At 36.1% G+C, this 16,239-nt stretch overlaps 3 protein-coding genes across 3 annotated transcripts; all 3 read right to left on the reverse strand.

Annotated features, from left to right (window-relative positions):
- Window positions 1-22: 22 nt before the first annotated feature.
- LOC117111406 (thyrotropin-releasing hormone receptor-like) lies at window positions 23-2,001 on the reverse strand. Its single transcript, XM_033254316.1, has one exon. The coding sequence runs from the start codon at window positions 1,984-1,986 to the stop codon at window positions 1,036-1,038; it is 951 nt and encodes a 316-aa protein (XP_033110207.1). The 5' UTR covers window positions 1,987-2,001; the 3' UTR covers window positions 23-1,035.
- A 5,036-nt stretch (window positions 2,002-7,037) lies between these two features.
- Window positions 7,038-10,051, reverse strand: LOC117111411 (thyrotropin-releasing hormone receptor-like). Its single transcript, XM_033254320.1, has one exon. The coding sequence runs from the start codon at window positions 8,725-8,727 to the stop codon at window positions 7,537-7,539; it is 1,191 nt and encodes a 396-aa protein (XP_033110211.1). The 5' UTR covers window positions 8,728-10,051; the 3' UTR covers window positions 7,038-7,536.
- Window positions 10,052-10,447: 396 nt separating this feature from the next.
- Window positions 10,448-13,244, reverse strand: LOC117111410. Its single transcript, XM_033254319.1, has one exon. It carries the CDS (start codon window positions 13,223-13,225, stop codon window positions 11,252-11,254), a length of 1,974 nt encoding a protein of 657 aa, XP_033110210.1. The 5' UTR covers window positions 13,226-13,244; the 3' UTR covers window positions 10,448-11,251.
- Window positions 13,245-16,239: the final 2,995 nt, after the last annotated feature.

Here is a 16,239-nt window from a genome sequence, read left to right on the forward strand (position 1 = left end):
TAAACAAACGGGAAAGGGAATTAAAAATTGTTAAATATACAATTATTTTAAATAGTTTTATATACAATTTTTAAGACACTACAAATTTTTACTATTGATCATTTCATCAACATTTCGGATTACTTAAAGTCAGTTCAGATTTATGAAGTAAAACCATTATTTTGTATGATTACGACAACATTCTTGAGTTTTTTTTAATGGTGTTCATAAGTCGAATGCTTTACTTTCCGAGTACAGTACTTGGCCCGAATCGGCCGCGGTCGCCAATGAGGTAAATTGTATGGAACGCAGGTAGTTGGTACTGTATTGTGAGATATAAGCAATAATACACAAGGGACTATGCTTACCAGAAAGTTCCATTTTAACATCTGTTTGTATTACTGGGGCCTACGTAGTATACATCGATTCTGACACGATGTTTCACTTCCAGTGTGTTTTACTTGTTTTGCGTTCGTGCTTTTTAACGTTTCAACGTATCTTGAGCGATAAGTGCATGTAAATTCTGAGTGCATTTCTCAAACGATAACTATAGAAACCACAATTGGTTGATGCTGTTCTTTTTCCCACGGCAATAAATAACACATTGTCACGTCAGAGCAACACTTACAGATAAGACTGTGATGTGTTATAGCACTTGAATAAGCCTTAAATAGACAGGTATTGTATACAAATTGATAATCGACGTAGAACAGTAAGTAATTTAGAACGATTTCAACTGTCTACTGTGTTTAATGTTTTAATAGACCCCGCCCCTTCCACTATTTGTTCAATGAGTGACCCAACTTGGCTTAGTCTAGTTTTTCCGTTTATGTAGGCCAGGCTGGAATAAAGCGTCGTCATATTAAAATGCTTGTATCAGGATTGGACATCCCGAAAACCTGATGATATTGAAACCCTAATGCTACCTGTATGTCTTAACCATAGTGGTAAATGTTGCACGGTAGTTCTGTACATTATGACATAACTACAACAAAACCGGGCGCCTTGTGTTGTTGTGTCGAGTTCGTAATTGGTAACAAAGGTAACAGCCAATTCCTAAATACTTGTTGTAAGTGTGTTTGAAGGCCTCCTGTCGCGTTCTGAAAGCAGATAAGACATACTATACGAAGAGTTCTGTCTTTTGCGTTTTAGTTTCAATGGCGCGCAAAGTACGTGGTGCATGGCATTCCGATACGAGGGATTAACGGCGCTATAGATAACCGGATCAACAACAGCATTGTAGTAAGCAAGAATACGAAAAGCCTGAAGCAAGCACCTATACGTGTCGTCTGACAATGCGTAAATACCGCCGCGCATTCTACCGATCATAGTGCATAATGAAAGTGTATGAAATGGCGCCATTAGAAAGAAAAATAAAGCACCGTTTATTATTAACATTTTTGTAATCTGAATGCTCTCCTTAATTGGCCGTTTAGAGTCTGCTCTCTTCAGTTTTGTATTTCGGGCGCTGCTTCTTATTTCTCGTATGATTAAAACGTACGCTGTATTACTAAAAATCATAACAGTAAAAAAGGGAATAGTTTGAGCGAACTCGGCATAACACATATACCCCTCTTTTATCGGCGCGCATATAATTCTTGTATCGGGGAGAAACAACGTCTCCTCGTCTGCGGGCCAGACCATGCAATACACTATCCTTTTAGCACTGGACGTCACTATAGAAGCAGCAAGTACCAATGATATTACACAGGTGATCGTGATGTGTTTATAAGCACGCCGTTTCGAACCGATTCGATGGGACGTCAGTGGATGACAAACCGCGCAATACCTTTCATATGAAAATACAGCAACCAAAAACTGCGACGCAAACAACCCGGTGTTTTTGATTAAAGGTACCAGCATACAAGATATATCTAGTGAATATACAAAGTCACCGTAAATTGGCGAACCAAGATATTTATAAATTTTCTCTGTTATTCCGGTCGTGGTATATATAAGATCTGTCACTGCTAACGACACTAGATACAAATTTGTCGTTGTGTGCATACGAGGTGCTCGCGCAACAACGATGAGAAACACGGAATTGGTGAGAAATGCGAGTGCCAGTATAATTGGTAAAATGTATATGGTAGCAATAGTCTCCCAATTCGTGTACAAATAATCCGATGCATTGTGAACTACCACTTCCTTGCTGCAAAAATTATATTTGTCAGTGAAGTTGTGGTTGGTACGAAGCAGTTCCGTCGTATGCGCCGATGTTGACAATATTTGATGCATTGTCATTTCCCATTTAAGCAACTAAAAATATATTGAAGGAAAAAATCAACCGGCATGAAACGACGGCAAAGATTGGCAAACTAAGCAACAATAGAAACTCCGAAAAAAAAAGAAGTTTAACTTTTCTATATTCATGTTAACATTGGTACCTATACTCGATTGCTTCAGCAAATAGGTACTTGGTTCCAAAAAGTAGGCCCGAATACTCCATCTGGACTTGTCAGACTGAATGCCTGATCCGATTTATCAAAAGCCTATCAACAAATCTTGAACACCTGACGAATTCCTTTAGAAGTGGTTGTTACGTAGATTATTTGTTCTTCCGTGTGTGGCGGCATTAACAATCTACTTTAAAACGCAATGGTCCGCCTTCGTTCGCTGTAATTAATACCTTATACATTTTGAAGTAAACAGGTTGCTACCATTACTACTACTGCAATATATCTATCTTTACACAGTGAAAGTCTTATTAAAAACCACTAATACGGAAATGCGGTTTTTGCGTATAACTACGCTTGCAAATGCTATTAGAAAGTATTGAGTAAACAAATAAATCTAATAATTCATTTCTTGACGTCGAAGATTGAGCGCATTCTATTTCTAAAACATATTTGCTGTTCAGATAAAAATCCAAATGCAATAAAGCAAATGACAGATGCATCGGTAGCGATAATGCATTGAAATAGAAATGCTATTTTCGTAAACAAACATTGCAGGGTTATCATCATTATAATCTTTCAAAATAGCTGATAATAAGGGAAGAGTGTACTGATTGTAGAAAATTTAAGCTTTGTCTTCACTATCAAATTTCATCAAGAAAGCGTCAAATAAAATGTGATGGAAAACTTTTTTTGATACAATTTGATAGTTTGTGATATGACGTAATCGTACCCATATATGGGCACATCATTTTTTTTTGTCGCATAAAATTTGATGTGTAGACAAAGCTTGCACCTTTAGTTAGTGGATGCACTCCTGATGCAACACAAATTAGAAGCAGTTGTCTGCAAATATCGGCCAATTTCAGAAAAAGTTGGCCAAACTAAAAAAATAGATTTTCTTCATATTTTGGTAATTGATTACATTTTAGGTGAATATGAAAAAAACGAGATAATAAAATAAAAAAAATATATTGTTTCCATGGTAACAGGCATTTTCCCAAGAAAATGAGCCAATTTCAACAATTTTTTACCCAAAACTTGACCTGACGTTTAGAGGAAGTAAAGTAGAATGCGTAAAATTGTTTTATGCCATATATTTGAATAAAGGGTGGTCTTATTGATTGTAAGAGATACCATTGTTTTTTGTAGGGGTGTTCCAAAAACCTTAAAAACATAGTTTATTGGTTCACACTCGCAGATTCCCCTTTGCCATTGAAAAAAATATATGCACAACGCATTAAAGCAATACGGGGCAGAGTCTCTTCACGTACAATATATACATACATACACACATATATAAAAAAGATATATAATATATATATATATATAATAATAATAGAAAGGTATGTCAAGCGTGAATTTACTCTACAGCTGTTTCTTGCAGTAGCAATCGTCAGGAGTGAGTGAAAAGGAAGATAATGGGGGTATATATGAGGTTCAGCAGGTGTTTATACTAATTGTGTTACGTATTCTTGAGTAGGAATTTGTTTCTGTGTCTGCATTTTGAAAGCAGCTCTGTACTTTTGTTTAAAGTTGATGGTTTGTTTGAATAAATTATGTGAAATTTCTCTGTAAGGCAGAGATTGCAGCGTTTTGTTTGTGTACTGTATGGCGTAGCTTTGTCAATTATGGACCATTTAAATGTTGAATTGGGTGGTGCTTTAAGTTTCCATACATGTTTTGATAATTCGGTTTATGAGTATGTTTACCTTTACTTAATAATCACAAAAAACTTTTACTTAATAAACATAGGACACTTCAGGCCAATATATATTTATACTTCCTTATATTAAAAGGAAGTACACAATGTTAACTCTTATGAAAATAAATATTTAGTATAGATACTTACAGGAATTTTAATGTATTATCAATCTCTTTATACAATTGCTAAATCCAAATTCAAAACACTGAGTTCACGCATTATGCATCAAATTTATTTGGCTAAACTTGATTGATAATTCATTGGACACTTCAGGCAAATATATATTTATACTTCCTTATATTAAAGGGGAGTACATCCTTTTAAATGTTAATACTTATTTTAAGTAAGTATTTACCATAGATAATTACATGGAATTTTAATGAATTATGAATCTCTTTACACACATGCTGTATCCAAATTCAAAGGAATCAGTTTTTACGCACGCACCGACGTGAAAAGGTTTAGCATAATAATAATAATGATGATGATAATAATAATAATAATAATAATAATAATAATAATAATAATAATAATAATAATCGTTGTTATTATTATTAACAACGATAATAATACTGTAACAGCATGTATACTACTATCTGACTCCGTTGTTTGCATGATAATAATAATAATAATAATAATAATAATAATAATAATAATAATAATAATAATAATAATAATAGCGATTATAAATTTGATATGAACCGTATCATGTTTTATGGTGTGTGCTGAATAATCTTAGTATTAAATAAAATTTATATTATGACCAAGATTCCATACGTCATGGTCATAATGTAACTTACTGTTACTCCGACCAGAAAAACCAAATTTGGTTTATTGTGCATTTACTGGCTAGGAATCAAATATGCATAATTATTATTGCAATCACGCGCGCCTGTGTGTCTGTCTATGTTTGTCCTTTCCGGCGCATAACTCAAAAACTATTCTCACACTTTACTTACTTTGAAAGTAGTCGTACATGTTGTGACAGAACATATAGTGTGATTGCCGAGCATATTTAAATACACTATTTAAAAACATGTGAACATTTTCCAATTCCTGAATAAGAGTAAGAAAAACTCACTTCAAAATACTTCAGTAGTCCTACATCTGATCTGAGGAAATCAGTAAGCAGAAAATGCAGTACGGGTACGCTTTTATGTTAAGTGAATAACTTAACGTAGTAGAATATCATGAATCAGAAACTGTCAACTGTGTCATTCTCCATGATCACAACGTATTGTATTTATTTTTATTTTGGCATAATAATAAATTGCATAAATTTGATAAGAAAGTTTTATTAGATGATCATCTTGCACTGCAAATTACAGCACTGAGTTGTTCCTCAAACAAGGGAAGGGGTGCAGGCCGGTGTTTTGTATCTTTTTCATTTATGAGATCTTACATTAATATCCGTAAATTTTAAGTTTAAATTTAATTACTCTATTCTCTATATAAGAGCTGTGGAATGTCACTTTTATGCTATTTTAGAGTAAAAATGATAACAAATTGCGTTTAACTGCTAAAATCTTAAATTAATATATATTTAATAAAATTTAATATACATTGTAAGATTTAATTATTTGATTTGATAAAATTTGAACTCAATGCAATTTTTATTCACCTATCTCAAAATATAAGCAGTAATATCCATTATGCCAAAAAAAAAAAAAACTAAAAACATTTCTGACAACACAGCTTTAATAGGATTTACAATGCTCTTTTTAATTAATCAACATGGGTTTGCAAAAACAGATCATTCAAAGCGTTACGATAAATGTTATACCCCTCCAAACTTGGGCCTAGGAATTTTCAAAATATGCAAAAACACCCCTATTTCAAATAAATGGTACGGTCCGTTTTTGCCATCCATCAGAATTTTTATTTTATTTATTTATTTATTTTTTATTTATTTATTTATTTTTTTTTGCTTTTTGTTTGTAAAGATTTCTTCAGCCTATCTTGCATTAGTAGTAAAATTAAATTACTCTATTCTATGTACGAACCGTTGGAATGCAACTTTTATGATATTTATGAAAATTACGGTACGTGTAGGCCTGTGTGCTAAAATCCGGAAAAATGGCCGTTGCTATGACGAGACACGAAAACCTAAATGAATGCTATTTTTGTTTGTTTCGGCCAAAAGCCTTTCACCATGCAATTAAAAAAAAAATTTTTTTTGTTGTAGTCACCCAAAGGTCGATATTTACAGTAGAGTACAGAGTCGCCTTCTTTCAGACTAACGAAATTCATTGGTGTATAGGATTCTGTGGGCGAGATTGGATGCAAATTATACAGTATATATAACTGATAGCTTTTTAAAGATAAATTCGCGGATAAATTTATACTTTCTATTTGTGGTAGAGAATAGATAACACAATCGCACTTAGCCATTTCGAAATATAAGTAGTTTTCCGCAGTGTTTCCAGATGTTCACAGATGTGGTACTGTACGTCGGTGCTATTAGACGAGACTTTTTTTTATACCTTGTTCGCGAACTTATTGTTTAAAAGGTCGTCAAAAGAGGGCGGGAAAAAATAAAAGTTTTCTTAATTAGCAAGTAGTTTTGCCAAAAACATTCAAACGGAGGAGAAATTAAAAATAACGTTTTATCGGTGAATGTAAACAGCAATGGGATGGTTAAATGATTTATATAATTAGGAAGAAATATACATAGGACACCTATTTTATTTTTGGAGATTTAAAGGCAGCGGCGAGCGTAATACAAATAAAGAGAAACTTTTATGTTTTTTTTTCTGAAATTTCCATTTTGTGCTAATTGGCCAAAATAAGATTTTATTTTTATTCGAAATCCTCATTATTGGCGGGCGGCGGGTTCGCTAAACAAGTTATAAAACTAAGTCTCGCCTTATTTGGCCAACATCTGTTATCATGCGATCGTACTGATTTACAATTAAAAGTGAATTCATAAATTAAATCGAAAGGTAGAGACAGTTGTCATTACAGTTTATTGATCAAAGGGGGTTCGTCTGATAATGCGCAAATCACATGAAATTTTAAATACAATATATAAATCTAAACTATAACCAAACCCTTCTACACACAGCATATACAGCAATAACACAGGACGTTTTCGATTTTATCTCTTTTTGTGTAACATTTCAATAATAGGTTTTTTTAGCCTGACAGCATGTAAGATACAAAAAATAAATATACAATATTTCTTCATTGATAAAAAACATCATTCTTCCTTTCCGTGGGACGTCTTAAGCATAGGTGTACACGAAGACTAATAAGGACTCATTTTAGGTTGAACGCCTACTTTTTATGAAATAATATTCGTTCAAAAAACAAATGAATCATGTATGGTATGGTCACGTATGGTATTGTTGAAAGAGTTTAAAGTAACAATAACGGAAAGGAAATTTTGTTGGTCTCTAACACTATTGTTGCGATAATACCTTCCATTCTACATACGTTTATTCTCCTTCTGCTCCATCATAAATGTGTGTCAAAGTGGTAGTTATTGATACCTTCAATTCTAGTCAATGTTATGGAGCTCAAAGCCTCTCGATTGCGTAGGCCTGTGCATGATCTTCCGGTGATGTTATCGTCAATGTCGTTACTACGGCATCGCCAAAAAGCTAGGATGTACGCGTTACGATAACGCCGATTAATTATAACGTAAATTATTGGATTTATGGCTGCGTTCGTGTACAGCAGCAACCTACCTATATTGAGAAACCTATCGTTATAGTTATGGTCGTTAAGATGTCTAATCATTGCCATTAGTGAGCGTATTTGGAACGGAGCTAGAAGCAAGAAAAAAGTTATACCGTTTATTAATAACATTGATGTAACCTGGTTCCCGGCTTTAGTCAGTGTGTCTGATCCTTTTGGATGTAGAGTGGAGTCTGAAATACTTTGCTTAAGCCCTTGGATAGTCAACCCGTGTATGATACTGCTAATTGTCCAGGCGAAGAAGAAAGGAACTGTCTGTATAAACTCGTAGTAGATTACAAATGCATGGTTCACGTCATCACAGTTGTTAATTATAACAAACTCTGTATCGTTTAGTTTTAGATCCACAATCCATAGCCCACAATATGATTGATGTTTCCCGACAGCAGGGGACATTGTCGCTGAAAGAATCACTGCAACAAACCACGAACAAACGTTATGTCGCCTTACTCTTACCCTAGAATTTACCGTGTACGCCTGCAGCGGGTATCGTATAACTCGATATCGCTCTAAAGCGATTAAAGTGACAATAATCTGTGCAGTGAAAGACGTGGAATTTTTCAAAATCGATATGATAATACATCCAGCGTTAGTTTTGTATACGGTGTGGCTATATACATCCAAGTCAAGATAGTTATATAGTTTTTCGCCTACAGCTACCGATAAAAACAACATGTCCGCTATCGATAAATTAATAAGAAAGTTATTTATAGCAGTGTGCAGATATGAAATACGAAAGGAAACGAAAATGAACGAAACATTTGTGACGATTCCGAGCAACAATATTGCCGGAAATATGTAACACACACAGGTCTTATCCCAGTCGGAATATCGATGATCTTCCGTGAGGTTGGTGAACTTAAAGCATTGCTCGTTGCATATTATCGTCTCGGATGAATTTATTTGACAATATTCCAGTGTATTTGCCGAGTGCATTATAGAGTCCATAATTTGACGGCCTTTTAAGTTTTGTTCTATCTTGATATTCTAGAGCGCAAGCAAGTATGCCTACTCCGACTTACATAGTTTCCACTACTAGCAAAGTTCAAAGTTATTTATATCGCGTGTAGGAAAATTGCATTGTTTTAATGCACAAGGTCCACGTCATGTTTGAAATAACTGAAATACTGCATTGTTGATCAACGAAGAGAGAGAGAGTGACTTCCAATTCTTATCTCTTAACGTATCATACGCAAACATAATTACAATGTAGTTGGTAATTAATTAATTACACGAAACGTCATTTAGAAGCCAAACTGCATTAGGCCTACAGTACCTTCAATTACCAACACGATAGATGCTATACTAAAATATTCTACATGCTATCGGTGAATTGATGACAATTCGAGATAAATATTGTGTACTGTATTTTTTCTTTAGACACTAGATCACTTCCTACAAGATACCGTATAAATCAAGTTTGATAGATAGAAGGTTTATTGATAACGAGTGTCTATCAACTCAGCGAACGCAATCAATGTATACTTTTATTTATTGCGCAGATAGAAGCGTGTCACAATTCACCGGAATGAAGGCGAGCGATAAAACATAGCTAAAAATTTGCCCTGGAAACCGTACTTTGCTATTGCTGAGATACTTAATAGTCAGTGCTTCAAAACACAGTACGTGCACTATTCTGTTAATCGTTAGTTAATTGAATGGAGTAAGAGACATCTGTGGAGTTTTTTACCCGAATGTTTACAGAATCTTCCACCGGCCAGTGTTTGAAATCGCTGCAAATGCATCGCCAAATCGATTAACTGCCAATTAATGTATGCACCAAGTTCTATGGACTACGTGCGTGAAAGTCATGCCGGTCTATTACGAAAGTCGAACATTAATTTATAACTACCCATCTACTGATATATATATTCATCTGTTTTAATGATGTGCGTATCTTAGATGTTAAGTAATTATTGATGATTTTTTTCCCACAAAATGGTTATTATTGATGATTTTTTTTTTCCACAAAATGGTTGTTATGGCTAATAAACGACCCCTTTTTAAACCACCATCAAAACGATTTCAACCTAAACCGTTGAATAGTCCATTTAGCATAATTATATTAGGGCCTAAATAGCTTAGATTTGAATATCATCAGCGCAAGTGAACCAAATTCCCAACAAAAGATGGGTTTAATGTATGCAGTATAAGAGACGGAAATACTGACCTTTACGAACCATCACTTGATCGGAGGACTGGAACTTGACAATTGGCCCTCAAATGGTATTGGAAATAAAGTTCACATTTAGACTTGCTCCAAACAACCGTCTCTTTGAATTTTACAGCGCCACCAGCGAACAAAGCGAGGCTTTGTTCGCTAATGGCGCTGTTCAGGTTGTTCTAAATAGGTAATACTGGACTGGAGCCTAGGCTAGTTATGATCTAAACGATGTTTTTTTAAGTAAGATCCTAGATGAGTGATGAATGTAGGAGATAAATACAATGTATTGATTATAGCGATGAGTAGAGCTACTATTATTACTATGCTACTATGTGTAGAGCTACTAATTTTAGAAAATAATGACTTTACATAATCTTTGTCTACAATTTTACAAAGTTTTAAAAATGTATATGGTTAGCCCTGATATTATAAATCTTATTACTATTGTCGGAAATTCATCACACAATGAAACATCAGCGGTAACAGCTTCTCTGTTAAGTGTTTTGTTTTTCTGTCGATAAATTGATTAAGCCAATTCGTAGTTGCAGCTGCAGACAGCCCCCCCACCCCCTTGCATACGGGCCTGGCCAGTGTTATCAACAATGTTGAACTCGGAAAAGTAAACCAAAGCGAAACTTTTAGGTGTAATTATTTATGCTAATTTATTGTTGCAAAGACATACTGACTGTATATCCAAAAAGCGCAATACTAGAAGTTATTTTTTAGGTGCTTTGACGAATCCGATCAAGCAGTTGGATAAGGTGCTCCACTGTGACAAGATCATCAGTGTTCAGGGTAAATTGCTCCAATTGATATACTAGCAACTGTACTTGGTTGGTACTTTGGTCTTATGGTGATCAAAATACTTTCATAGTTGATATCTCTAAAAACATACCCCAAACCTTAAAGTGGTGCCTATGAAAATAGGATATTTAATTTTTACAATCCGACGTCTTTAAATAAATATTCAACATTACATGCATATTTTCAGTATAGATCGAGTATACTCTAGCATATCGTTTAATTTTAAGCTTTGGATTTCGTATCAACAGTGTATAGGACTCTATGCAATCTATAATTTCATATTAGTGCTCAATATTAACAAATACTTAGTCAGAAAATCGATAAAACTCAAGCATTTCTGAACAAAAAATTGGCAAAAATTGGGCAAATCCAATGAATAAAGTAATTGCTGTAAATAGCGGATGACGAATAGACAGATGTTGGTAAAACGAAAACAGAAAACACATTGCAAGAGTACATGCTTTTTAGGGTTTGACACAGACCGACATATAAACCAGTTGGTTTCTACTGGAAATTGCCGTTAGTCAGTATTTCCACATTTATATAGTCCAGCAGGAAATGGTAGACGTCCAGTTGCTCTCGAGGAAGATTGTGCAGATATTTCTCAAATCCTCGGAACAGTCTAACGTAGCGGCGTACTAATGGAGCGCGTGTGTTTCGCTGAAGCTTAGCAGAAAGCCTCACCATAAGATAAAATGCAAACGCCACGCTGTTCGTGAGAGTTCGTCGGTTCGTCAGTGCCATTCTGTCGATTAAACTACGTAAAACTTTATCGCGTTCCAGAAGGCACTTATGAATATCAGATAGAGCAATAAAAAGTATTTTGAAGGCATCGGTCTGTGCCTCGACGAGATCCTCTTCTATGCTCTGTAGTTTGCTTAAAGACTCGGCGTCCCTTGATCGAGTGTAGAGCAAGAAAGCAATGTATACTGTCCCATAGATGTGATCTCGGTAGCCGCTTACAGGGTATGTTATTACGCGAGATGACTCAAGGAGCTGTTCAGTTTTCTGCATGGTCATTCGTGTCTTCTGATGCTCAAAAAACAGACTTTGTCCAAGTTTCTGTTGTAGCAGAACATCGAATTTCTTTAAGAAGTCATCATCGGATTCTCGTATCATTGACTGCGTGTACTCGATAGCGCGGGGGTCGTCCTCTTCATAAATCTCCAGGAAGGCAGCAATGACTTGAGCTTCTTCTACCACAGCCCAATGGCGATATGGCAAAATGTGATCTTCCTGCCATCGCCAGTGCATGAAATCAAGGAAGGACTTTACATCAGTGCGATTTTGTGACTCGTCCACGTGAAAAGACGGTTCATTTCTGTTACTTGTTGTTGGAAACCCGTCAGTGGTCACCCCTGAAACCTTTGAGTATGTTAAGCAGTCTAGCACGGCGCGTACGAAGGTTGAAACATGCAGCATGTCTCCGAGGCTCTTGGCTACACGAAGACAAGCCTGTTTATCCTTGTGAGAAATGAGGTTGTTCTCTGGCAGGAAGAACATTGGCAAGTCATGGTGTTCCATAAAACGATGTAGCAGATACAGAGCTTTGTGAAGGTTCCGAACAAAATTTTTCCTGTTCCAACAACGACGTTCTGTATTCTGCACGAGCCACAGCATGACGGTCTTGCACCAATAAGAACATAGCACAGTTTCCTCTGGAAAATGGGTACGAAGTATCATCTTCAACAAACAGCAGCAAAACACCTGGGTGTCATTGAAGCCGCGAAGTAACTCCTGTTCAGCCATGTTGAAGGAAACTCTCCACAGCAGGTTTTCTTGGTGATGCATTGGATGACCCACCGGAACCAAACAACAACCCTTCTGGACGATACTTCGCATGACTTCCGACGACGGCCACTTGGAAATTGCACGTTTTCTTCTTAGAAAACCCTTGGCGCAACTTGGCCATTGAGCACAGTGAACGCCGTGGACAGTGTCCTGCACACCGGCTTCATTGGTCAGGGCCGGTCCGTGAACTTGCGATATTTCATGATTTCCTTCATCACCCAGAATTCCATCTTTCCATGCGTCGTTTTTCAAGTACAGTCGTCGTTTTTCCACGTGCACAGCGCCGGGGATCATGCCATATGACCTAGCTGTGCCTAAGGGAACTCGCAGTCTGACATAACCCGGCTTAGTGGTGTACTCAATCTGTAATATTCCCCTTTCAGTACCATGAACATTACGCTCTGTTGCCGCCAATCTTAATGAAAGGAACATAACGTCTCTATCTGATGAAGCTAAGGAGATTCCCTCTGGTGTACTTCCTATAGAGACAAAGACTCTGTCCATATTATCTATACACTGAATGTAGTAGTTGCGAATCATGTCGTCTATATCACAGATTGCTTGCTCCAGTTGGCGATTTTTTTTAAGCTTACTGCTCGCTTCGAAAATGGCAGAGTTGAAGCCATTTGGCCATTTATAAGAACTGGCATTGTACTCCTGCAGAAACGCACGTAACCGATGCGTCATTCCTGTTTAGGCTGACATACGCGACCTGCAAATAAATAAATGCACTAATTCATTTTTCTGGAAACAAGGTTCAGTCCCAAACTCTAAAATGAGTTCGCATGATTTTCACAGCCAATAGGATAAGCATATCACCCACACATAAATCAAACACTAAGGAACCCAGCCTATGGAAATGTTTTACAGCACGAATTGAGGTTTATTTTTATAAAATGTAGAAGTTTATAATCTACTTATATATATATATCCTTTTAGACACTAATTTATTTATGATCTACTTAATCATTGTTTACTTCCCAACATTTGCTCCATTTAAACATCGAATTAAGCATATCCTGGAGGTCATGACTTAAAGTTCTCCGAACTTATTTTGTCCTTCATCCACACATTTATTTCCCCATGTTGATTTATACTTACCACTTTCTTATAGCTTATATTTACATGATAATTAAATTTATTTACCTTGTATAAGTATTCATATTATATTATTAGCATAATCGCGGCTCTTAAATTTTAAATTGTGTTCTATGATGTGTGGACAATTTGAATAAATAAACAAACAAACCTGCATGCTTAAAACTCGAGCGTTAAAGTGCAGCGAACACGCTTTCGATTTTCATTCCTCAGTACTTTATTTTTAAATCAGATACTCCTTTTGGATTGGCCTTTTTATGGTTAGGCTATTATAATAATTTATTGATATTAAAATAATAATTGATAATGAAATAATAGTTAGTAGGAAGTCTTTCATATTTGTTGGAATAATATGTATACAAAGCCTGAAGGTGGGGCTTTCCTAAGCATAGTGACAAGACCTAGCATAATTATGCATAATTTAGACCCGTTTAGCATCTAGCATATGTGCTGGCACAATTTTGGCAAAATTTAGCATAATTTTGTATTAAGAAGTAAAATATCTGAAACTGTTCTCACAAAAAAAAAAAAAAAAAAAAAAAAAAAAATTGGTCACAATTGAAACCCAACAAAATTGGATACCAGGACAATTAAAACTATTTTATCCAAAAAATCCTTGTTCTTGTGAATATCCGTTTTTAGGCCTACCCCATTACATTGGACAGAGACAGGAAAGCGCATTTCCGAGCAGCATAAAATAAAAACTTTTCAGTGGAGGGCCACTGATCCCCTCCAAATTACTCTACCACATCCCACACCATCAAGTCCTTTTTTTTCCTTTTTGCCAAGGCCTTTGTCCTGCACCTCGATTACAGAACCTTTTAATCCTCTGTCAAGTATGTGCCTTAACATTTTTTAAATGAACTGTATAAATGGGAATATGATGTTACGCCATGAAAAAACTGTTATTAAAAGTTTGTGGATTCTTGGCGAATTTGTTGATGCTTTATTTTGACTATGATGGTAATATATGTAAGAGTGTCATTTTCGGTCATTTACAGGTACTGTTTCTTCAAACTTTCGCACCTCACCATGGTGGTGCTTATGAATGTAGAGTCACAAATGCCTCCAACCCACTCTACCTCTCAAAAAGATCTTTTCCCTTGCCCTGATCTGGCCACATTTATGGTGGGCTTATTTTGATGTCATTAGTCCTTCCATCACTCATTCCACTGCCTATGGCATCATTGTTCTCTTAAATTACCATCGCATATATCCCAGCTAGTACACACCAATCTGTTGACAATATAAATAAAATTACAGTAGAACCCCTATTATAGGGGGACACCTTCAGGACCAAAAAAGTGTCACTTCAATATGGATGTCTCCTACCGCATTTTGCATACTGTAATTGTGTTTTTTATGTGATGCCGAATAAATTTGAATTGAAATTGAATTTGTAATTAAAACAATAAAGTTTATATTGTTCCATAAAGTGCTATGACAGATATATAATGCCATAAACATACATTTTCTTCAGCCTCCCCACCGTGGTTGGGGATGAGGTGGGAAACTCCCTCCTGGATCCGCCACTGGATTTAAATCCTATATGATTGTTTATACAGGTAACACACACAGTGAGGTTATCGATCCCCCATTTAAGAATCGAAGAAAAATGTGTTAATTTATATTGTAATTTTAAGTAAAATGCTGATTGAATCTGGGGTGGCATCAGTGGATTCCGAGTGGCTACAAACTCCCCTTCCCCCACCTCGGTCACGAGAAAAAAAACATTTTTAGTTGAGAAATAAATAACTTTTACAGGGTGTGAGATTGAAATGCCTTTCAAGTCACTAAATTGTCAGATTTTCGGAAAATACAGCATATCATTGAAATGGGGATGGGGAGTGAGGTAGAGAAGTGAATTTAAATTGGGGCTTGATGATTAGGTAGGGGAGCCCAAGGCCACTGTAGAGAAAATCTTTTTTTTTTTGTCGGGGACGTTCCCCCGCCCCCACCCCCATCGAGCAAATCCTGGCGCCACCCTTGGAGCGTCAGCTGCCAAAATAAGGTAATTTGAGGTGCTTTTTAACTTTGTGACCGTGATTTGCTTTTATTGTGGGAGATGGAAAGCATTTAGGGGCTCTTCCCCCTGCGCGGGGGTGGGGGGGGGGAGAGTGGGTGGCGCTTATTGACATTTTAAAATTAAGCATTTCCCATCAGTCCTAGCATAATTTGATTCGCATCGCTGGTCAGAATGTTCCTACGGCAGCCATTGTGCGTTGCTTCGTCGCCCAGTCAGCACTCTGGTTGTTATAATAGCTCTATGGAAATTAATAATATAAAAATCTCGCAATTGTACATATAACCGAGTACCCCAAGATTGTCATGAACACCGCTAATGTAATAGGAATTATCTGAAGCGGGTCTGCTCTTTTTCTAGTTTGTGTTATACTATGGTGGTATACCTCCATGGTTATAACTCCTTGGTTTTATTTTGTTCAGGGACCGTCTTTCTGCTTCCGCTGTTACTGATGCTTACTTGTGCGTGCCTCATGTGTAGGCCTACACATTGTATGTTACCTTGCCTTAACGCCTAAATTTTAATATACTTTATGGACATTTTCGCTAAATGTTCCAGGAAATTATACCCAGTATTGTTT

Source organism: Anneissia japonica, unplaced genomic scaffold (assembly GCF_011630105.1).
Source record: "Anneissia japonica isolate Jap-2015-1 unplaced genomic scaffold, ASM1163010v1 scaffold287807_len121958_cov172, whole genome shotgun sequence".
Taxonomy (NCBI): domain Eukaryota; kingdom Metazoa; phylum Echinodermata; class Crinoidea; order Comatulida; family Comatulidae; genus Anneissia; species Anneissia japonica.